The 26,406-nt window shown below is 31.1% G+C and overlaps 1 protein-coding gene across 2 annotated transcripts in view; it reads right to left on the reverse strand.

Moving 5' to 3' along the window:
- Positions 1–24,744, reverse strand: part of LOC142318145 (nucleolar protein 4-like) — a 136,468-nt gene extending 111,724 nt beyond the window's left edge. Inside the window, exons 1-2 of one of the 2 annotated variants that reach the window (XM_075354687.1) lie at positions 24,201–24,744; positions 16,438–16,482 (exon numbers count right to left, since the gene is read on the reverse strand). In XM_075354687.1, the coding sequence (XP_075210802.1) occupies positions 16,438–16,482; positions 24,201–24,236 (81 nt within the window). In that variant the 5' untranslated portion in view covers positions 24,237–24,744. The remainder of the gene's footprint in view (positions 1–16,437; positions 16,483–24,200) is intronic. The other variant, XM_075354688.1, reaches the window with a different exon arrangement.
- Positions 24,745–26,406: the final 1,662 nt, after the last annotated feature.

Consider the following 26,406-nt stretch of genomic DNA (forward strand, 5'->3'; position numbering starts at 1 on the left):
TTAGACATATACACAAACTAATTCATGAGTAAAATTAAAAAAAAAATCCCCGTTAAATTTATATTTATAAATACCTCAGTTAAATATTTTTCAATGAAAACCCCATCTTACACAAAGGAGATTAAGTCGGATATAAAGTGAACATAATTTGAAATAAAAGAATTCATATCATTCCCGATTTACAAAGAGAAGTATGTAAAGTGCACGCGCGCACGAGTAAAACCAAAATAAATGTTTGCACACATATTCACATAAAACGAACTGACATTCATCCCGCAATGGAAATTTCTAAATTAATTATTTTAATCTAAAAGTTTTTAATTATTTAGCAACTACTGATTTTTTTTAGGCGAACAAATCGTTATCATCGTCCAAGATACACAAACAATAGAATAACGAATTTTTTTCAAGCTATAAAAAACCTTTAACAAAGTTTCACCCAAACATATACAAAGAAACAACAAAATCTTCAAAATATAGCACATAAAGCAACGCCATTTTAAATAAATAGTTAAAAATTAACAAAACACATTCAAGTACCAAGTAAGTAAAGAACAAGACAGTAAGTAATTAACCTAAGAGTTGCAGCGTCTAACGTTTTTCTGAATTAAAAAAAAATATATCAACAAAATGATATCTTCAACACTGTACTAGCGAGAGAATTAATTTATCATTTTATTCACATTAACTAGAAACTGTGATTACCGAGCTAAAATGCATCCAAAATTTAATCTGTATATTCCTGATAATTCACGATATAGATACACCCATACCTCAATGATCAACCATATCGTTCCTACTCGCCCAGCCGTATCAATGGTGTAGACCGGATCATCAACCTGTAATTATCGATTCCAACAGGAGCATTACACAATTTCAAGTGTGAACACACCACTACAATTTTTAGCTTAGCCTAGAAAATTCTACTATTAGAACATAACACGAGGAAGATCACTTCGAGTTGTTGATTTCTTGATTTTACAAGTCATCTGCACTAAAACTGAAAATTAATGCAGAGTAACAACAGAGATGAATATCCAGTTACAGTACGTCTGATGAACATATGGAAATCCAACGTTAGCGGTTCTATAGAAATAAATCGACATTTCATTATCGATCGGTGTCATTTGCACATGTTTTTGAAAGCAACTGGAATTAATATATAAACTGTGATTTATCCTTTTGTGTATCTTTGCCTATTATAAACGCATTGCTAAACAAGAACAAAAGTGATTTTAAAAATACTCGAAGGCTGAGTTCACTTTAAATCGATTGAATACTATCCGATCTCCAACTTAAAAATTCATTGACACTGCCACATCAGTCTTAATGAAAATTAATATTTTCATTAAGCTGAAAGGCAGTTTAAAAAATATATATAAGTAATGATTATAAGTAAAATTGCCATGTATGTTGTATTTCAGGTCTTTTTTTAACAGGATACTGCTCCGTTTCTTACTTCATTAAATAGTTTTTCGTGATATACTTCTTCAGTAATGCATTTCAGCTATAGATTTCGAAGAATAAATACCATATCTCAAAGTACAAATAAAGACCATGATAATTTTAAGTTAGAAATATTTTATTACGTTTCAAACAAGTTTAAACAGTTTAAACTCTTTTTGAGGGTAGGATTTTTAGATGATTTACTTGTTCATTAAAATTCAAAAGAGAAATATGTTAACCCCCATAAATTTAAAAAAAAAATCTCTAAACAATATTTAGAGGAAGTTTTGTAAAAGCTTTCCCGGATGACAAAATGTTTTTTCCCCACATTAAGTGACGGGAATTTTGCATTTTTAAGCTATAAAATATTGGTATACTTAACGCTAATCAAATTATTAATTACAAAAAAAAATATCAAATTGATTCAAAATTTAGTTCCAGCTTAACTATGGTGACTGAGTGGTTATACTACTGTAGGTAGTACTAGTTAATTCAATTTCTAAAAAGAAAACAGTTTAATATTTTTGTTAAAAATTGCAAGTTAATACAACTAACACAGTTCAAAAAAATATAATTTACTCAAAAACTTTTCAAGGCCTAGTAGTATAACTGATTTACAATTAATAATATACTCATTTACTACAAGTAAGGTCCTAGTAAAAAGTTTACATACGATTACCATTAAACAAGCTGAACAATAAGTTCTGTAAAACCAAACAGAAGGTCGCAATAGTCTCGGCTAATCTTGAGTAGCTTTTGTGTCACTATGAAGTACGTAAAGGTAAATGAAAGTAAAATAAGAACGTGTTCTCATCATGACTGTATATGTGTGTTTGAGCGCTAGTATGTAGGTTATTTGTGTTTTGTAAGCGAACAGGGGGCGTATACATGTTAACAAAAATTGCATACAGCTGACACGAATGTCTTATCATAAACAGAAGCTAACAAAGAATTTTTTCTAACTTAGCAAAGTTCTAACTCTAGCGCATAAAAAATACGTCCTTGCTTTCCGACCTACACCGCGCACGCTCTTATGAGTGTGATATGTATGCTGAAAGCGCTCACACGCACCTCGTGCTGGTGTCGTCCCTGCGTGTTGCGCAACTACCTTATTCTCCTTCTTCCACATCTTGGCTTGTTGAACACACAGTTAACGTCCATATACTGATTTAAGCTGAACAAAGTTGTATCTTAATATTAAAATTTATAAAATGTTTATTTAATTTTCTAATATTAAGATAATTTATCATCGATTGCGTAAGTTTATTACTTCAACTATTATTGGTCAAGTGGGCGGTTGTATGCAAGACCCAACAACAGTAAAAATTTTATTCTAACGACTGTAACGATGTACGTACACTCACACAATCGTGGCTAACAGCTTTTGCCTCCGGAATGAATTGGAAAGAAAACTTTTTTCACGGGCCGAACGATATTAATATTAAAAAATGTTAAATACAAAAACGATTCATTTAAGTAAACAAAATTTTATCATGGCCTTTGTTTATGAATAAATGTAAGTAATTTAGTGCAACAAATTAAAAAACGTTATGTTTTTTAAATTTAACAAAAGTTAGTTTTTCCATTATTCAACTGCTTAGAAAACATGTTAATGAAAATTTTTTCGCGGGCCGCATAAATTCATTCCGCGGGCCGTATGTTGCTGCACTAACTGGTATAAGCGAACTTACGGCTAAAAGGAGCAATCCATTCAGACCACTTTAACAAGAGAAATCTATGCCTGACTAGTGTTTTATTTAAGTTTATTAATTTTACTATTTAAGGTGTAATTTTTTCCTCCTTTTCTCCCCTTATTCTTTAACGAAATAATAGCAAAATCTATGCTTGTGCTTTAGCGATAAATTTTAGCACTCAAATGTAATAATAATGTAAATAAATTAAAGAAAATTAATGCAATCTAAATCGTTTTAAATCAAACATTTAATAAATTCCTATGGAATTTTTCTTGTAGCAGATTTTAAACTCCAGTTTAACTTTATCAATATATAGAAATACATAGAACTCAGTAGTAAAAATAAGATAAATTAAGAACTAGATATTTATATAAGGTTATCTGTTTTAAATAAAATCGTTCTTGACCCATTGTTCAGTGTGTATAATGTTTTATTTAATTAATCAAAACTGAAAAAAGAGTTAGTGGGAAAAATAGATTTATTAATTTTCTGTTCGAATAAAACATTTAACTTATTTATTTTTATTATAACGACACAGCAACTTTACAATCTGTTCAGCAAAATAATTGAACAATAAGTAAATAAGATTTACATTTGAATAAACATTAAGTAGTCACAGACACAGCGGCTGTTGACAACGATAACAGCGAAATGAAATAGAAGAGCACTCCATTCAACCAGATCATAAAGTCACCTAATTGAAACGATAAGACAAACCAAGAATATTGTTCCTTAGCGGTCTTGAAAAATCCCTGATCGTGTTATCCAATAAAGTAACCGCCAAATTATTCGGGTGCCGATCCCTGACCAGAGAGAAATTCCTGCCGAACAGTTCACAACTTAGGATCGTTATATATGAGGCTGTTGCTTACGTACCAGGGTATATTTAGCATTTTTTACAATTTTTTTTATCTGGTAGCGTTCAATTATGTCCCAATTTGCACGCTGTACCCCACAATTCAAGCCCGTAATTTGCCTTATTGAAACGGAAAAATTTATTTAAGATTTTTAAAAATATATTCCGTAGGTGGAGGCTAGATATAGATATAGATAATATAAATAGGTATATATTATTTTATAATTTAACTTTACATTTTGGCGGATTCAACGAATCATTTGATTTAAAAGAACTGTTTTAATATTGTTTATTTTCATTTGATCTGAAAAAAAAAGATTTAAAAATAAATGTTAGGGGATATATTATATTAGTAGGAATTTATTTTATATAGAAGTTACTGATTCTATCAATATCAGGATATGACAAAGTTTTGAAGAAACTATTGTTTTTTTACAATATCCGCTGGTGTAAGTGGATTTAAAAATAATTTTAGATGTATTTTGATCATTATACTGAAAAAATAGTACTATTATATTGAGAGGTAAATTTAATGTCTTCAATAAATTCATTAGCATGATATTCTCCAACTTGATATAAGTACAGTATTTTTTTAAAACTTCGGTACCCGACTTTGGTTCATGCGTTAATTTATTTGACTATTATTAATCCAATCCAATTTTTTTCTGTTTCCCTTGCATTTTTAAAATTTACCGTTGTAAAAATTTTAAATTAAAAGGTTCTTAAGCTTCTTTTGGTGCATCTTTTTTTATAAACATTAGTAAATCATTTGAGATCCATGATTTCAGTGGCTTTTTAGAACAGTGAACAACATATTTGATAGTTTCAGTATCAATATATCCGACTGCCCTAATCGTAAACAATCCAGTTAATTCCATTTTTCATGTTTTAATTTTTTATTGAAATTTGTATAATTAATCCTAAAAATGTCCTTATTGACCACAAATATACTTACGAATACCACAATTTAAATGCAAAATTTCAAAATTAATGCAGTAAGATGATTATTATTGTGTGTGTGTGTGCGCGCGCACAGATACACGCACTATATATATATAAGATTTTGAGGATGTGATTTGAAATTTAGGATCCTCAGATTTCAGGATTTTGGTTGCTTATTCTTCTGTTTGTCAAATGAGGTTAAGTTATTTGTGATTTATTTACAACTGGATTAGAATTAGTTGGTGCTGTTTCTTTTATAGTTCTCATGAATTATTTATCTTCTTATTAATCTCAATTATTTATCTTCTTTATGATTTTTGTTTTTTTTTGTTTTTGTTTGTATAATAAATATATCTTGTTCTTCTACATTATGTTATGATAATGTATATATATATACTTATTTATTTATATGTGATCAGTTCAGTATTTGGTTTCATTGGTTACTCATATAAACAATAAAAAATAAAAATTCACGAGATCTAAAATATGAAGGTAATTATTTATCTTATTATCATTTAAATTTAATTCCTAATTAATAGTAACAATTTAATTTTTAGTAGAGGATATCATTTAAGTGTTTATCAAAGTAGTTAAGAAACCAATCTGAATTAGCCGATGGAAATTTAGAATAAAAAATGATTTGAGAGTAGTTGACTTACAGTTTATTAAGTCCGCTACTATACGGTAAATAAACTTTTTTTTTCTTTAACCTCCGGGACCACCGTTATTTATTGCTTCAGGGGATGAGATGAATGATTGATTGTAGCATGTGAAAATGCCATGCCTGACCGGGATTCGAACCCGGGACCTCCGGATGCGAATCCCGGTCAGGCATGGCATTTTCACACGGTACAAATCAATCATTCATCTCATCCTCTGAAGCAACATATAACGGTGACACCACGAATGGAGATGCCCCACTCGGGGTGTCCCCGTTAGAGGCATTGGCATAAAGACCGAGACCCGGCTCTTGGTGTGGGAATCCAGGGACGGCTGAGCCAGGGCTGGTGGATCCTACTCTGGGGAATTGAGGCGGGCGCAGTGCGATCCGACCGGCGGGCCGAGACGTGGAGGCCCGTTAGAATAAAGGACACTCCCCTGGGCTGTGTAATACTTAACTGCAGGATCCGGCTCGGGGGAGAAGAAGAAAAATTAATAAAAGTCCGCTACTCTACTTATAGATGCATTAATATATATTCTTTTAACAGCTAATATTTTAACTTAAATGAAGAAGCAATTTTTAAACTAACTGATCACAAAATAATTATATGGTAATATCAGTTTCTAGGATCTGACTTCAGATATTTATGGTGCTTGGTTCCAGAAGGGGGGGGGGGTGTAAAAGATATGCTAGTTAATCATTTAACATAAGCAAATAGCAAATTAAAAATAGCTGCAAAAAACTGTAAATTATAATTCTTTTCATTCTAAGAAACAATTCAGAAAAACCTGAATTTTTTTAACGCAGTTACAACTTTTCTTGAAAAACCTGTTTGCCGACTTATTTATTCCATATAAATAAATAATATTTAACTGTACATCTAGGGCAACTCTGATATGATTTATATTTGTGAACTGCTAATGAAAGTAACCTCCTCTATGAATCATGAGACCTTGCCGTTGGTGAGGGGGCTTGAGTGCTCAGGGATACAGAGTAGCTGGACCGAAGGTGCAACCATATCGGAGAGGTATCTGTTGAGAGCCAGACTAAGGAATGATTCCTGAAAGAGGGCAGCAGCTCTTTCAGTAGTTGTTAGGGGCGTGAGTCAGGACGACTTAAACGGCCGTATCAACATCACTCAGTCCTCTGAGTACTGCGCAGCTGAAAGCAATGGAAAACTACAGCTGCTTTTTTTCCAAGAAAATGTGGCTCTGCATTTTCACATAGCAATAATGGAGGCGCCTTCCTTGGTAAAATATTCCGGAGGTAAAATAGTCCCCCGTTCGGATCTCCGGGTGGGGACTACTAAGGAAGGGGTCACCAGAAAATTAAAAAATAACATTCTACGAGTCGGAGCGTGGAATGTTAGAAGCTTGAAAAAGGTTGGTAGGCTAGAAAATTTAAAAAGGGAAATGGGTAGGACAAATGTGGATATAGTAGGAATTAGTGAGGTTCGGTGGGAAGAGGAAGGCGACTTTTGGTCAGGTGATTTTAGAGTAATTAACTCAGCGTCAAATAATGGGCAGGCAGGAGTAGGTTTCGTGATGAACAAGAAGATAGGGAGGAGAGTGGAGTATTTCAAAACGCATAGCGATAGAATCATTGTAATAAGGATAAAATCAAAACCTAAACCGACAACGATTGTTAACGTCTATATGCCTACAAGCGCCCATGATGATGATGAGGTAGAGTGTGTATACGAAGAGATTGATGAAGCAATTAAACACGTAAAAGGAGATGAAAATTTAATAATAGTTGGAGATTGGAATGCAAGCATTGGAAAAGGCAAGGAAGGAAATATAGTGGGTGAATACGGGCTGGGCAAAAGGAATGAAAGAGGGGACCGACTTATAGAATTTTGCACGAAGTATAATTTAGTAATTGCCAACACGCAATTTAAAAATCATAATAGAAGAATATACACTTGGAAAAAGCCAGGCGATACTGGAAGGTATCAGATAGATTATATCATGGTTAAGCAAAAATTTAGAAATCAACTCGTTGACTGCAAAACTTACCCTGGAGCAGACATTGATAGCGACCATAATTTGGTGATAATGAAATGTAGATTGGGGTTTAAAAACCTGAAGAAAAGGTGTCAGATGAATCGGTGGAATTTAGAGAAGCTTGAGGAAGAGGAGGTAAAGAAGATTTTTGAGGAGGACATCGCAAGAGGTCTGAATAAAAAAGATAAGGTAGAAAATGTAGAAGAAGAATGGGAGAATGTTAAAAAGGAAATTCTTAAATCAGCAGAAGCAAACTTAGGCGGAATAAAGAGAACCGGTAGAAAACCTTGGGTTTCAGACGATATATTGCAGCTGATGGATGAACGTAGAAAATATAAGAATGCTAGTGATGAAGAAAGTAAAAGGAACTATTGGAAATTAAGAAATGCTATAAACAGGAAGTGCAAACTGGCGAAAGAAGAGTGGATTAAAGAAAAGTGTTCAGAAGTGGAAAGAGAAATGAACATTGGTAAAATAGACGGAGCATACAGGAAAGTTAAGGAAAATTTTGGGGTACATAAATTAAAATCTAATAATGTGTTAAACAAAGATGGTACACCAATATATAATACGAAAGGTAAAGTCGATAGATGGGTGGAATATATTGAAGAGTTATACGGAGGAAATGAATTAGAAAATGGTGTTACAGAGGAAGAAGAGGAAGTTGAGGAGGATGAAATGGGAGAAACAATACTGAGATCTGAATTTAAGAGAGCATTAAAAGATTTAAATGGCAGAAAGGCTCCTGGAATAGACGGAATACCTGTAGAATTACTGCGCAGTGCAGGTGAGGAAGCGATTGATAGATTATACAAACTGGTGTGTAATATTTATGAAAATGGGGAATTCCCATCAGACTTCAAAAAAAGTGTTATAGTTATGATACCAAAGAAAGCAGGGGCAGATAAATGTGAAGAATACAGAACAATTAGTTTAACTAGTCATGCATCAAAAATCTTAACTAGAATTTTATACAGAAGAATTGAGAGGAGAGTGGAAGAAGTGTTAGGAGAAGACCAATTTGGTTTCAGGAAAAGTATAGGGACAAGGGAAGCAATTTTAGGCCTCAGATTAATAGTAGAAGGAAGATTAAAGAAAAACAAACCAACATACTTGGCGTTTATAGACCTAGAAAAGGCTTTCGATAACGTAGACTGGAATAAAATGTTCAGCATTTTAAAAAAATTAGGGTTCAAATACAGAGATAGAAGAACAATTGCTAACATGTACAGGAACCAAACAGCAACAATAAAAATTGAAGAACATAAGAAAGAAGCCCTAATAAGAAAGGGAGTCCGACAAGGATGTTCCCTATCTCCGTTACTTTTTAATCTTTACATGGAACTAGCAGTTAATGATGTTAAAGAACAATTTAGATTCGGAGTAACAGTACAAGGTGAAAAGATAAAGATGCTACGATTTGCTGATGATATAGTAATTCTAGCCGAGAGTAAAAAGGATTTAGAAGAAACAATGAACGGCATAGATGAAGTCCTACGCAAGAACTATCGCATGAAAATAAACAAGAACAAAACAAAAGTAATGAAATGTAGTAGAAATAACAAAGATGGACCGCTGAATGTGAAAATAGGAGGAGAAAAGATTATGGAGGTAGAAGAATTTTGTTATTTGGGAAGTAAAATTACTAAAGATGGACGAAGCAGGAGCGATATAAAATGCCGAATAGCACAAGCTAAACGAGCCTTCAGTAAGAAATATAATTTGTTTACATCAAAAATTAATTTAAATGTCAGGAAAAGATTTTTGAAAGTGTATGTTTGGAGTGTCGCTTTATATGGAAGTGAAACTTGGACAATCGGAGTATCTGAGAAGAAAAGATTAGAAGCTTTTGAAATGTGGTGCTATAGGAGAATGTTAAAAATCAGATGGGTGGATAAAGTGACAAATGAAGAGGCATTGCGGCAAATAGATGAAGAAAGAAGCATTTGGAAAAATATAGTTAAAAGAAGAGACAGACTTATAGGCCACATATTAAGACATCCTGGAATAGTCGCTTTAATATTGGAAGGACAGGTAGAAGGGAAAAATTGTGTAGGCAGGCCACGTTTGGAGTATGTAAAACAAATTGTTGGGGATGTAGGATGTAGAGGTATACTGAAATGAAACGACTAGCACTAGATAGGGAATCTTGGAGAGCTGCATCAAACCAGTCAAATGACTGAAGACAAAAAAAAAAAAAAAAAAAAGAAAGTAAATCACATCATACATTAGGATGTACATTGAGGAGAATGAAGCTCAATTTGGGGCGATGGTCAGTAGATTGATTTTTAAATCACTTACTCTCGTGTTCATTTCCCTGCAAGAGTTGGTAATTCTTTTCACTTAATGAATTTCATTAATTTAAGTTTACACATATAAACAGTTGCATATAAACAAAACCGCGTACGTAACACAAAAAATTGTAAACAAGAGTAATATAGTATTTAATTCTGGCACGTAATTTATCCAAACGGTATGCAATAAATAAATATAAGAAAGTTTATCTGTTATGTAAATATATCAAGTTAAATACGATTAACAATAAAATTTATGAAATTAAAGCTAAATACCAAATAAAAATGAAAGATTTTTGTTTGTTAAATAAAAGACAAACATTGTTTGTTTTTTTACATTACATTCCGTAACGGACTTCATTACATCCCTCAACATAATTCTCACGTCCATCGGCTTGTTTCATAAGTGCATTTTCTTCCACGATACGAAAGGTCATAACCAGTAATTAGCATTAATTACGGATAGAAAAACTATTAACAATAATTAATAAATTACAACAAAAAAGTGGCAGAATATTTCACCGAATTCGAACTTGGAGCAATCGTATTACTAAGTATAAGTTAATACATACGTCATAGCATGTACTTTAAATAAATTATCAAGAGAATAATTTTAAATAGTATTTGCAAGGAAAGTCAAGTAACATTATTAAATGGTTAAATCTTTGCAACGTTTGTTTTGTTTGGTTAAAAAAAAAATGTATTTTCACACTCCAGTTTTTTATAACTTAGCAATTGTCTCAGAAAATTGAAGATACACAGTTTTAAGGCACATATGTGAGTTTTTAAAAATAAGAAATTATGAATTTGTTTTATTTATTGTGACCTACAAGTCTTCTGATAAGCGTAGCAATATGGTGGTAAAAGAATCTCAACCACTTTTACAATTTTTTATTCTATTTAAATGTCATTGGTAATATCACATAATACAATCGAGGAGAATGTGAACAATTGATACAAGGTAGTTAACTAAGAAACACGTTGAATATCACAGATTAGATGAGGAAAACGATTATCAACCAAGCCTATACAACAAAGGATTAATTATTCACAGAGCCTAAGCTCTAAGAGTCTAGAATCTTTAGTCTTTACTCTAAGAGTCAGAGTCTAAGCTTTATTGCAATACATTACTATTTAATCTGACGAAGCTTATTGTCGTGAATGGTCAACCACTCATTCTAAGAAGCTTGCCATTAACCGAAGCCTCACCAAGCATTTATAATCACGATAAGTTATCTCTATATAGTACAAGAACTGGCAAACCTTCTGACCAGTAAGATCGGCTCTTTCACAGTCTATACGGCTAGGAAACTAGCAGAATCGGGATGTATGTATATTGCAGTTAGTAAGGTCAGAGATACATCTATGAGGGATCAAAATTACTGGATAAATAGTGAATCGTGTTCGAAGAGAAATAAATGAATTATATATAGCACATCAGAACGTTTAAAATAATTTTTTTACTGAGTTTGTTTCGAACTCTTACACATTTATTAAAAAAAATATACTATCTGACTTTCATAAAAATTTCTTTTTATTTTGTGAAAATCAAGTAACATATTTTGTCTTACTTTCGTTACGATGGAACTTCATCCATCGATTTAATTTGCATAAATAATTAATCAATAATATTTAAACAAAAATTATGATTTTCTCATTTAATGAAATGTAGATCCACAATGAATTCTGTGATTTAGTAATTTATAAGAGACACACAATGAAATTTCAAAAGTTTCCAATATTTTCTCTATTTTCTCTTATTAGTTTCTCTATTTTTATACATAGAGAGATTTTTATTATTATATTAATAAATATAAATCTATCCTCGTGTTTTAAAGTTGACAAAATCAAAGATTAATTACATATTTATTTGCTATACGCATTTTTTGTATAACTTATTTTAAAAACTTGACAATACAAAATTTTACAAGCGCGTACACAGACAACACACAACACACACACACACACACCAAGTGTTACCGTATAACAAAATGGAAATTAAATTAATTCTTTGAACTTATCAAAAATTTAATGAAGCTTATTACATCAATATTTATTTGTTCTAGTAGTCCTACATAGAACACTTGTAGCCAGTTGAATTACTTATAGTCGGTTGTATAACTTATTTTGTATTTTTCGATAATTACAAATTCCTAACACATTAAAGGTGAAAGGACCGCATAAAATGATTACAAATTGAATGAACCACTTTTTCAACTAAAAAAAAAACAAACGAATTATACTACATGATTACAAAATAAACAGTAAATAAAATAATTTTAAAAGTAATGAAAATCTTTAGAAGTTGCTGGTACATTGTTAATTATCAAAAACGTTTAAAACAGCGTCGTATTTCCTAGGATTCATACTTTCAATTATTTGACTGGTTTGATGCAGCTCTCCAAGATTTCCTATCTAGTGCCAGTCGTCTGATATACCCCCTACATCCTACATCCCTAACAAGGTTTTTACATACTCCAAACGTTGCCTACCAATTACTATGCTAGTTGTAAGTAAAAACATACTTTAAGATGTCTTCTATTTCGTTCGTTAGTTTGAATGATCTAAGAAAATAATCGATAATAATAATGTAAGAGGGAAACCCATAGGTACTTATAAAAACGTACATTATAAACCAAAATCTAAATTAGTATGCATTTTCACAACAAACTAAATTATAAAAAGAATCAATGTACTTCAATTACTACTTATGTTTACATTTTAATAGGTGGAGATAAGATATTACTGAAACTGAATTACGATTCACACCTGAGTATGACGACTGGTTGTCATAGAGACAATTCAACCGACTACAAGTGCACCTCTGTACGACTACTTGCACAAATAAATATTGATGTAATAAGCTTCATTAAATTGTTGATAAGTTCAAAGAATTAATTTAATTTCCATTTTGTTATACGGTAACACTTGGAGTGTGGTGTGTGTGTGTGTGTGTGTGTGTGTGTGTGTGTGTGTGTGTGTGTGTGTGTTGTTTACGCGCTTGTGAAAATGAATATTGTCGAATTTTAAAAATTCAGTGTTTAAAAAATGAACAATGAATAAAAAATGAATAAAACAGTTCTGAATCAGAAAATACAAACCCCACAATATAAATTACATTATCCAATCAGTGGTATTATGTTTCAATAAAAATACCTTTTCTAATAATACTTAAAAAAAGAAAACAAATATTTACAGTTCCTTTTTCTAATAAATGGGGATCTTATTTTAATTTTTTTTATCTAAAATGAAATTATATTATTCACACAGTCGACGGAATTATATATTCTGGTATAACTCTCTACGATCACAGTAAATATAGATTTACTGTGATCTTATAGATTGCATGTTATCTTAAAAAAAAACTCTTTGAACGCCTATTAAATTACATACACACATTTAAAAAAAATGGAAAGTACATAACATTTTATTTCATTAATAACTTCTGATATTTTTTATTGTTTTTATTGAAATATTATTTTTTTTAAAGTTTTTTACAATCAGAGGTTAATAATTATTAATAAATCAATATACTTAAATTTAAAAAAAAGTTATAAAAAGGAGATGAAGTCGGATTCGAACCGATGTGCCTTCCCCTTGTAAGATCCAAATATTTCATTAATTAAACTTTTATTTGATAATATCTCTGAAACCAATGAAAATATGTTGCAATTATGATATATTGTCGAAAAGCTCTCGAACAGGGTTTATAACTACAGTTAAGAAAAAGTCCAGAATCCGAATTGGGGTTTTTGGCTCAGTCGATTGCAATCAAAAGGAGAGGTGCACAACTAAATATTACAACAGTCTTAACTCCAAAATTTCAACATCCTACGGCAATTCGCATATACAGACGTCATGCCGAAACTAGTCAGAATGGATTCAGGGATGTTCAAAATGGATATTCTCGTTGAAATCTGAAAATCGAACATTTTCGCGATCACAATACTTCCTTTACTTAGTACAAGGAAGTAAAAATATAATAACATTTTACAACTATAAAGATACTGTACACCATTATATAGAGAAAGATGTAACTATTTTTGGGTCAAGCTAAAGATGTATATTATCTCACAGTTTAGATCTCTAATTGAAACCGATTTGCATTTAATTTAAAATTTAAGATTCTTCTTAAAATTAAAAATGTTATTTTTAATTTAAACCTTTACTAGTTTATAAATAATTCTTATTAATTATCTTTAAAATAATAGAAGAAGTACCCTAAAACGGGCCGAGTCTGATTAAAATAAATTCCTGGGTACAGTAGGAGGCCTGGCTCCAACTTTAGTAAAATATGTTGAACTTATTTCCCAATTTTATATAAAATACAGATATTGATACTACACTACTCATATATTATCAAACGAAAAATTCCTGTAGTTACAATAACATTAAAAGAAACTCAAAAAGTTATCACGTCATCGTAAAAATAAAAGTGCAAATAGGAACAGACCAGAAAGATGGGTTAAAGATAAATTACCTAGAAAAGAGAAACTTGCCAAACATTATACACAGCCGCAGAAGATCACGAGAAGCAAAACTGACATCGATATAGCAAAAGTAAAACAATTAAACTATTTTTCATTGATTGCTAAGAGGATACATTGGACGTTTCATTATTTAGATCGAATTTTACTTATATAATTATTTGATTATGTTTTTTAATATTTAAATCCACCGAAACCAGTCCCTTGTCCGGATTATAGAAGGAGGGCAAGTAGATAGTTATTCAGCCCAGACGGGAGCGTTGATGTCGAACAATAGGAAACTCTAAAGTAAACAGATTAATTAGCTTAAATATCTAGCAAACATTATCCTGAATGGGAAGATTGAGCACAACTATCAATCGTTTTAAAACTGGATCTTTTTGGTTAAGGGAAGAAAATCCCGATAAAAATTATCTGGTCCTCCAGATCCCCGGATTGGTGTTTGGTCGTATTTACTACTACGTAAACTATTCTTGTTCTTTGACTTTTATATTGTTTATGATTCGATACTGCTAAGTGCTATTATAAACACAGATATATAATTTCATGTAAATAGCATCAAATGTCTTGACAAGTAGTAAAATATCAGTTGATTAATCTTTTTTTCTTCTTGTAAGTGAAGGAATATAATTTGTAAATTACATTTTTGTAACACATGTGATCCCTATCCAAAGATGTTTTTATTATTGGAATTTAATGTACGAGTATTTACCACTAATTGAAATTTAAAAAAAATAAATAAATAACGCAATACAGTAAAAAAATAATTTAAAAAAAAAATAAAATTATGTATTTTATCACCATATTTTTAAGAAAAATTAATATAAATAGACTTTCACATAGTTAAGCTGTTATCTTTAATAAAGTAAAAAAGGAATATATTTATTAAAAAAAGAACTATTAAAAACAATAAATTTTATACTGTATTCGTAAAATTTCAAATTAAACTGTTTTTGTGCAAAAGAATAAATCAATTTCTGTAGTTCTGATAAGGTTAAGTAAGACACTTATATAACAAGATATGCAAAAATACAAAAGGGTCAACCAAGGCTTAACATATCTAATGCCTTTCAACGTAATTGCGCTTTTAAGATATAATCTGCAGTTTAAAAATATGCAAAAGTAAAAAGATTATTACATTTATAACGTATTTTTGAAAGTAAAGCAAATTGAATTTAATGAAAAACGGTTTGTACCAAAAATCGTATAACCACGCTGACTAGCCAAAAATACGCGTGAAGTAATAATCTTTACCTAAACTGGTTTGCAACGTTAGAATAGGTTAGGGTAAGAACGATTCTGCGCTCACCTCTTACTATTCTAAGTCTATAACTTCAGCTAATTTCATTAGAAGATGCAGAATCAGATTTATTAGCTAAGATCTTGCGTCTAAAGAAGAGAGAGTCCAAAGATCACGTTTATTTTATCTCAAAATGTTCTAAGAACAAATGCCTAATAATTTCAGTTAACAATTATTCTACATATACTGTATTCTCTATACATTTTTAAATGAATCCTGAACATTCTATGCCCAGTATTAAAATATATATTTAAATCCTAAGGTTATGGCTAATCAGTCTCACTAGAAAATGAGGAAGGTATTCACTAGATTCCTGAATGGAAAACCTGACACCTTCGTCATCGCTTAATTTTCCAATTTTCCCTTATTTATTAGGAAACAATAATTTTTTACTGCTACTCTGTCTCTAAAGTTGTGTTAAATTCAAAGGAAGATTCAGGTTAAAAAATTGTAGAATGTTTTGCTTATCTTGACAAGAAAGATACCCCTCAACAACTGAGTATTCATGCATTCCCAGCATAGATCTATCTTTTTTTGGGATATGATCTAAACATACGTTATTGCATTCCCAAACTAGTAAAGGTTAAATTGGCCTAATATAATTGTTTCAAGTTCTGGCTAATAGTATAAAAATTATAAGTATGTGTTTACTCACACAATCCTAAATCCAGATACAAGCAACCTCTTTTAAATAACCTTAAAGACTGAAGTATTTGTTTCTTTGAGACCAAGATAGTCTAAAACAACTCACCATAGTCAATCCCAGCTGCAGCTTGTCCATTGCAAGAGCCTCCACCTGTATAAAATACCAGATAGCTTTTAGAACTCTATGATATGGATAAAAAAAAATGAAATCCTTTGATCCATGTGGTTAGATTACATTTTCAGGATTAGGATATTTAAAACAAATTATAGCCGCAAAAATAACGACAGGACAAATTGTTAAATGAAATAAAGTTTTATTAAACGATTGGTACATTAACTGCTGCAGGGAAATAGATTTGTATTGGTAAACTAATAAACTAAATAGCTACGTCTGTGGATACTGATCAAGAAGGCACCACCCAGCTAATTTTCTGGCGAGAATTTCTACTGTGCTTCAACCGCAGTGATGTGAAATATTTAATAAAACTTTTAGATAGAAATATCATTTTATACGCACTATGATGGTTATTTTTCATTAGCTTATAAGACAATTTATTCAGTCTATGTATACGAATATTCGAGTTTTTACTTATTCATTATTATTTTTAAATAATCACTCCTGATTTAAATAACTACTGCATGAAAAATAGGCGATAAACCGGAAAACTGTAAAATTACTAAATTTCCATATTGTGCTAGATAAAAAATCGGGTGGGGCTGTGTCGGAGCGCACGGCTGTTGGTTTAACGTGAAACGTTACAGACCTTGGATGAAGTTTCTCCGAGATGCAGACCGACCAACTTATCTGTAGAGTTAAATGGGACAGCCACCATCATATTTTTTTTTTTAACAAAACTGAGTCTCCAATGGAAAATTTTAGTTCCTTCATCGGCCAACTCTACAGATAAATTGGTCAGTCTGTATATTAGCGAGTCACTTTTAGTGTATTAGATTGAAATAAAAACGAGAGATTGACTGCGAACTAAATTTAATTTTAACAGAAAACAGACACTAAATGGTACATGATATTTATTTCGACTACAATTTGTTCAAAATTGGTCTGTGATATGAGAAGTAAGAGACATAAGGCATAATAAGCAGCAGTAGAGGTGATCGTGCAGTCGGCGTCGTTCACTGAGCGCGCCGTGCCAGATTTGCGACGCTCCCGAAACAGTCTCGCTCGCTTGGCACCGGACATTGGGTACCTGTACGTGGCCTATACCCTCTACTTTCCAACGATATGCGTAATTTATATTTCCGGTTGGCTTTTGCGCGGGCTGAGGATGACATATTGAATTTTTATCATTTTTTACGTATAATTTTGTACACATAAATATTGTCCAAAATACACTTATTATTATTTAAATCTCTAAAAAGTATTATTACTTAAATTGTCGACAAACTGTAAACACAAACAGACGAATTACCGCGTTATCACGACTGAGTCGTGAACTACACTGAATGGAAATGAGCGAGAGCGCCAGTTTTGGGCGATCTGCCCTGTGCTTCCTCCCCGCCAACCCACTGATCAGTGACGCAATCTCAAAGTCGTATCGGCGAGTTGACCATTTAAGTTATAAAATGACACCGCATTTACGTCTCTGAGACTAATAGTTACGGAGTTATTAAGGCAGGACCATATAAACCTTTTCGTTACATTACAAATTTCTGTGTTGGTACCCGTATGTTTCGGTGTGATTTTAAAGACGTTTCACGTCAATAAGATAAGATTACTTACTAAGATCACTTGTTATAGGTGATACAGCGTAATTAAAGAATTTTTGTGTTGTAGGCGGAAAAAGTCTAGAAAAGTAATAAAAAATTTTCTTTAGTTTTTCCGTATTTAAAAAAAATTTCAGTAATGAAATGAAACTGTATAAAGTACTAAAAAAACAAGGAAAATACAATATGATTAGAACATTTCGATTAAAAATACTATTGTTATTAATGAAAAAAAAAACAAAATTAAAAAAAAAGAAGAAATAGTGTAATAAGATTACCACAATTCATTGATAATACGATTAAAGAGAACTAACGGTAAAACCATAAAAATAAATTGAGCTGATACGTAATAAATAATATATTTAAAAACAGGTTTTGGACGCCATTGACAATATTACTACTGCTTTAAAACCACCCTGCATATTAAAATAATTTAAATATAAAAATGATGAATGATCGTCATCCACCAACACAGGCAAGGTTGTTATCAGCCTTGTCTTGTTATTAATGGGATTTTAAAATCACGTTAAATAATTTCCGCAGAAATAATAGAACACCAAAAATCGTAGGAAATTCATACATCTGCGTCAACTACGAACACCTTGCCAACGTACACTTGCACGGAAAGAATACGAGTATATTGTGTAACTACAGGCGCCGCCATGAGTAGCAAGCCCAAGCAGGCTGTGATGACGTAATGGAATCCCATACTCTCCTTTTCGGTTTTCCCTTTTACTACCAGCAGCAGTCGTCCGGTCAGTTGTCTCTCAAGGCCGTTCGCATGCTCTTCACTTCTGTATTCCTCTTCCATCACAACCCCCTTCCCATCCATACAATCACTCACCGCAGTTGCAGTCACTCGTCTCGTCGCTGGACGGACAGCCAACCGCAACTAGCAGTCTGTCAAATAAAACCTAGCATCTTATGCACATAAACGCTTCTTACTTTTTCAAGTAACTACACACGAGTAACCAGATAAACTACGTAATATTCGCTTAGAAGACGTTGAACCGTAACAAATTAAAAAAATAAACCTCTAGACAGTTGATATAAACTTTAAACCATATGAATTTATAAATTGAAAACCATAAACAGAAGAATGCACCTGCTAATTATAATTAAACTAGTAATTTTTTTTATTTTTTTCCAAATAAACATAGATATTCACGTTTAGACAGATTTAATCTTTTTTTTGTCAATCGCACAACTGATTGGGTAATTAGATGCTAATAATAATAATACCAACAATTCGTAAAGAAACTCCGTTGCATAACGTCGAAAATTTATGGGAACAGATTATTTCATTTTGTTGCTACGAGAATTAAAATTTACATCCATATTTTTTACTTTTTAATTTTCTGCAATGTTATTCTCTGACAACATTCAGATTGTGAAAGATGCAGTTTACCATTTCACTTGCAGAACTTTATTTTATTTTTATTTTATGATAGTTTTAATAAAACCAATATTCAAATGGCAAAACAGTGTATTTGTTTTACATTATTTTGAATTAGGTGCCAATATATTCAAACAGAATAAACACTATTATCATAAGATGGGTGAACTTCTCACAAGCAGTAGTCTGTTAATTCATTAGTAATATCGAAATTATTTATTAATGTTACATAAATATATATATATATATATATATATATATATATATATATATATATATATATAATTGAATACTATACTGTGAACACCGGTGTTCTTTGGTGGTTCAGTTTCAATTAACCACACTCTTCAGGAGTGGTCAACCTGAGTCTGTTCCAGTGTTCCAGACTACATGTTTACCGGTATATTTACACTTACGTTGCACTACATCTCCACCTATGTCAGGCCTGGTAAGCTGGTAGCAGTAATTGGCATTTGCCTTTACACACACACACACACACACACACACACACATATACATACATACACACACAGTGAGAGAAAGAGAGAGAGTGAGAGAGACCTAGAAATAGTTGGAAAACTGGTTGGAGAAAAACATATATATATATATATCCTTCAGATATCACGATAATAACCTAGTAATTTGTTTTGATATGCAGAACACCAGTGTACGTAGTGTCCGGTGGAAATAAAAAACAACTATCACAATAATTACTGATGTATTACCAGGGAAAAACAGAAGCACCGACTTCAGTTTCTCACTACAGTGAGCTAACATTTATGTAAGAAAAAAAGGAGTTGCTTCCAAATTATTCAAATTTAGTTACAAAATAAACTATATTAAAAACAGTTATAATAAAAATGATTAAACTCTGAATAATATGCAAAAGGAAAATAAATTTTTGGCATTATTCATCTTTCTTAAAACATATTTCAGAATTTGAGATTTAGAGTCTTCTAATAAAAAAAGGACTAGTTCTGCTGAACTTTTTCTACCGAGTACCAAATTCACTCACGTGTATGCGTAAGCATTATATACTGTAGATGTAAAATATTATACATTATACATAATTAATATAAATAAAATAGTAAACTAACTAGGGTAGTTAAAAAAATTAAGGTCCAATCGAAATAAGAAAAGGAAAATTTAACTTTAATTAAACTCACAAAAATGAAGCTTATTTCTTACTCGTTTTTTCAATACAATTCCCACGTCAATTTAAATATTTACTACAACTTGATTGGCCTCAAAATACTCTCTTCATAAAACTACAATCAAATATTATCCGTCAGTGTAGAGCATTAAGCATCAAACTAAAATTATTTTTCTTCATCAAAAAAATAATAAAATGAAAATTCAAGGCTGTAAAGTGAGCGTGAACGACATCCCATTCCACCCTCTAAATGTAACATACGACCAAAAATCTGTTAATAAATATGGACGTACATTTTTGCGCATAAAATACAAGTAGAATTAAATTTACCGTAAAAAGTAAATAAGCTTTATTCTGGTATGTTTAAAGTAAAATTATAATTCGTTTATTAATGTACCTTAATTTACGAATTATCTACGTAATAGCTATAATTCGTTAACATGTGTATCTACCACAGCAATATAACAGTATTTATATTGTAAATAAACATATTTCACTCTATTTTAGTCATTTTAAATTTCACAACTATTTTAGTCAAAATTTCAACTAAAATGAAAATTAAGCAAAAATAACTATCTGCTTTATATGACTGCAGTAATACCACCGTTAAGTATTTCAGATGTTATCAGTTCCAAGTACAGCTTTTCATATATTGCACTAATTATTATTTTAGGGAATTCTTCCTAAAATTCGGTTTATTATTAAAATGACAATTAATATACGTTTTAGAAAAGTTTAATTCAAAATAGAAGATGTAATTTTATACACGGTTTATTTTAATAAAATGCTAATAGGTAAATAACAAATTTTAATCTCCAGCAGTATGACTGCTGTTAGATTCTGTACACTACTTCGAGAAAAAAAACAATACTTCAAAAATAGCAATAAGTATAAGCCGGATAAATTTTGTACATGTTCTACTGGTCTCCAGAGCCGTTTCTATATGTGGAGGGGATTTAGAACAGCCGGAACATATACACCTGCAACAATTTTTTTTTTTTAATAGGCAACCTACAAAAGAAAACAGTACAAAAACTCTCATAAGTTCCTTAATCAACCATAATTATAACCCTACATCTTTCTTTTTCCTGTTTAGCCTCCGGTAACTACCGTTTAGATAATTCTTCAGAGGATGATAGGTATGAGTTTAAATGAAGTGTATAGTCTTGTACATTCTCAGTTCGACCATTCCTGAGATGTGTGGTTAATTGAAACCCAACCACCAAAGAACACCGGTATCCACGATCTAGTATTCAAATCCGTGTAAAAATAACTGGCTTTACCAGGACTTGAACGCTGTAACTCTCGACTCCCCAATTCAGCTGATTTGGGAAGACGCGTTAACCACTAAACCAACCCGGTGGGTTATAACCCTACATCTATTCTGAGGTAATATTACATTAGTGATAACCTGTGGTAACATCATACTTTCCAGAACTGAAAACCACCTCAATCGGCTAACATTTTACAAACCAGTATATTATACTGTTGTCAGTAGTGCTGAAGATTTGATGGAAAAACTCTCGAGAAGAATACATAACGTCATATATGTATGAAAAAATGTAAGAATTTGTGAATGGTTTATCGAGAAGAAAATTTGACAAAATCTACAGTCTGTTTGAAGTTAACATAACAATTGAAGGATTTTCTATCACTAAATAATAAAAAATAAATATAAAAGGCAACAACAAATTTTATACCAATAAAATTTTTACTTAACAGGAATCCAATGTAATGATCGTAATTCGACATTATCTGCTGTGAAAAAGGCAACTACTTAAAAGCAATTGGTTCCGAAAGAGCTTAAGAAAATTTGACCGAAAAAAACTCTGAGGAAATTTCATATTTAACTGACAGAAGACCATTAAAAGAAGCAATAGTAAGAAAAGGTATAGAAGATAATAAAGAAGATTATAATTAGCGACAGAATACATTTATATATATATATATATATATATATATATATATATATATAACTCTATATTATATTATATTACCTCTATATATATATATATATATATATATATAGAGGTAATTTAAAACAATATATATACCATCAAGCTTTTAGTTATTGTAAAAGAATAATACTACGCTAAACAATGTAGGAGGAATGAAAATATTACCAATTTTTAAAATCGATGACTTTTTAAACGTGACCTAAGACAATAAATACTTCGTCATTTTAGTAAATTCTTAGTAATAATTTTAAATTGCTAAAAATATTCTCTTGTATAAAAAAAATACCTTGAGTATAAATTAATTATCACAATATTCCGTGCACTGCGTCCATACAAACATAAATCTTAGTAAAAATATTTTGATGTCATCAGGTGTTTTTGTTTTCTTTTTACACCTGTTTAGCGGTTTTATCACTAATCTTACTATATATCAATGGCTACTTTTTTTTATTCCAATCCAGTTATTGGGCTATTATTTGACAGAGCTGCGCAAACGCACATACTTTTTTTAAGTTACTACTTCCCTCAAAAGTTACTTCTACAAATATATATATATATATACATATACATAGCTAAACCGATATCCAAATACGCCTAATCCAGCACTCGTAAAATTAAATATTAATAAATATTTAAAAAAAAGAAGAAAAGATTAATACCCGTAATAGGTTGCGGTCTGTTTTGTGGGTCCCTGGTGTACATTTGGAGAACACGAACACTAACAAACACGATTTCACTTTTGATACGTAATGCTTTAATTACGTATTACATACTGGTAAGAGTAATTATCAGTAATGTAACTACCCTTTGGAACTTAAATCATCAGAGCTAAAATGTTTTTTTTCTTAAATAAAGTGTTTAATGTCAAGTAACTGTATTTAAAAAGAACAGAGTAGAGATCGTACAATCTCAACATTAAAAGTAAGTATATAACTATTATATTGATAAATTTTACATAAAAAGAACAATTTTTATTTTAATAAAGTAGACAAAATCAAAAAGAATAAAAAACGTGTGTCAAGAAGTGAAAAATTATTACGAATAATGACAGGAAGATGATAATTAACAAAATTAAATAGGTTATGTTGCACTAACTATCTTTGCTCATACTTGCACTTCACACGTGACCTATTACGGTAATACTACTAGCTGAACACTATTAACAGTTTTTAGTAAGTTAATATTAATGGAAAGTTTATACTTTAAACATAGAATGCAACAAATTTGCATAACAACAATAAAATAATCAAGAAACATCAAGTACAGCGAAAAAGTAATAGGTTATACAAAAGATTTTATATAAATGCAATAATTATTGTTAATTAAAAGCTTTTAAGCAGCTACTAATCTTCCAAAAAAAAATAAAAACAATTTTTGTCGATTTTAGTCAAATATTACATAAATTCTAAAAAGATTTAACTTATTTTAGTATTCTCGAATAAACTTACCAGCCGGTTTTTTAAAATATTTTTTCCTCTAAAAATAAAAATAACCATTACTCATCTAAAGTTTTTAATGAAGATCTTAACGTATATAGAAAAAAAGGAAACAAATTTCACGATTGACTTTAATTGAAAACAACTTATGTCACGTTGCTATTACTACAACAATTATATAAACTATAAAAACAAAATTATTACCTTGGTCGGAACTCCATGTTTGCGCTTGCTCGACATGGTCCCAGATTAATTTAAAAGTTTTTTCTTAGTTCTTTTTTATAAAGTTCCAATTTGTATTCTTAATGAATATTACAAGTATACATGACAGAACGATCAAGATAGTCGGTCGACTTCGTTAAAAATGTACCAATAAAATAAATACTTTACAATATGAGCCGTAAAACTGTACATCTAACGTCATAATTTTTACAATTCATTATTCATCAGTTACTAAAATATGACTGTCCTCTATGCAGGCGAGTTATGTGAACAGCAATAATGATAATGAATTTGCGATTAATACCACTGCAATAAGAAGTGTTAGCAGTGAACAATCATAGTCCGATTCGCTTAATAAAATAAACCAACACAACACTAAATAAAGTTTTCTTTAGACTATCGAAAAATGCAGTACTAAAAACAAATTACGTAGTTCGAAACTCTATCACCACTGATAAGTGATTAACGAGCAACAGGAACAATAAACACAAAAGTTAGGTTACGCGCCGCCTCACACAGCTCTCACCCGCCGAACGTCCATCCGCTACTGAGGCCAGAATATCAGAAAGGCCACGGCACGGGGGGCGCTGTTTCCCCCACTCTCCCACATAAGGTGGGCTCTTCAAACCGCACCACTGCCACACCTATATGACTGACATAGATGTACATCGGTACACACCTTACGTCCATATAGGTCTACCTAATCCACCTAAAAAAAAACAAGCCGCACATTGTAACGAAATGGTACCCGCATTAGTTCTCTATTATACAGCGAACCTAGAGCCCTTTTTAAAAAAATGAGCGCGCAAGAAATGCATTCCCACACGCACACTCATAAGATAGAGGGATTACCGGTGCACAATTAACGGACAAACTGTGTGTTCTTTTTAATTTCCTTCGATCCATTTAAATTAAGCTTATTAACCGTTTTCACGATGTTCTTTTGTCTTATAATTATTAAAATAAAAAATACGGGTTAAAATTTATTATAATAATTAATTTTAATCTAATTTATTGTCAAAATTTAATCGTTAGATACACAAATAATTGATTTATTAATTTTAACATCGTATATTATGGAGCTAACAGGATAAAGTATATGTGATTCTGCCTTCGTAATACAAACACAAATTCTTTGCCTTCATAAAAAAAGTAGATTTATACTTAAATTTAAAGTATACTTTCAACAAGTTATCGTAAGTGTTTTGTTACCCAATTTTTAGTCTCTTGTGGGTCTTCCTTTAATCGTATATTTATTCCTGTGCCGTAACTTTAAATTTGTAGTATTCTCAAACGATCAACGACAATGCTATTGAAAATTTGACTACATTCTAGATGAATTATTGAAAAATAATTTTTGAATATTAAGCAAAATTAACGTACGATTTTGATAAATCTACCAGGATCTCAAATTATTAAGAAATGGATATTTATGAAAGATAAAATCAGATGGTATAAATGTATTTTCATGAAAGAAATACAAATTTAGATCCTTCATTTTAATTATCTTTCTTTTTTCGACCATAAAATTAATCACCTTACAAACTGGGAAAAAATTTTACGTATAATTGTCAGTAAGTCTTCGATAAATTGTTTGCACGATTAATATAATAAATTATAATTATATCCGTCTATGTGAACTTTCAATATGGTATCTACTTACTTTTAACGCGTTTCGCAACTTTGTTCTACTTCAGAAGATCAATCACTGCAGGTCGTCATCACGTCAAGATAAAATGAAAAACAAAAAACAAACATACATGTACACACACAAAGCCATAACGCAATCAACGAACAAACAAAACCACGAGAGAGACTACGAGTCGCTCTACGTGGACGACGGTGTGCACATGTCTCTGTTGCGCGAGGTTTTGTTGATATTGCTATGACTTTGTGTGTGTACGTATACGTTTTTTATCTGTTTTTCACTTTATCTTGATGTGAGGATGACCTCCAATAAGTGATTTTCTGAGGGTAGAACACAGTTCCGAAACGCGTTAAAAATAAGTAGATACCATATAGAAAGTTCAAATAGACGGATATAATTATAATTTATTCAATTAATTATCAGTCGTGACTTAACATGAATTTGTATGAATTAAAATCAAAGAATGAAGGATTCTTTTTTTAAATGTTACAGTTTTAACTTTTAACACCCTTTACAGAAATTTGGAATCGTAGTGTTGTC

The sequence above is a fragment of the Lycorma delicatula genome, chromosome 1 (assembly GCF_047948215.1).
Source record: "Lycorma delicatula isolate Av1 chromosome 1, ASM4794821v1, whole genome shotgun sequence".
In the NCBI taxonomy this organism is placed as follows: Eukaryota; Metazoa; Arthropoda; class Insecta; order Hemiptera; family Fulgoridae; genus Lycorma; species Lycorma delicatula.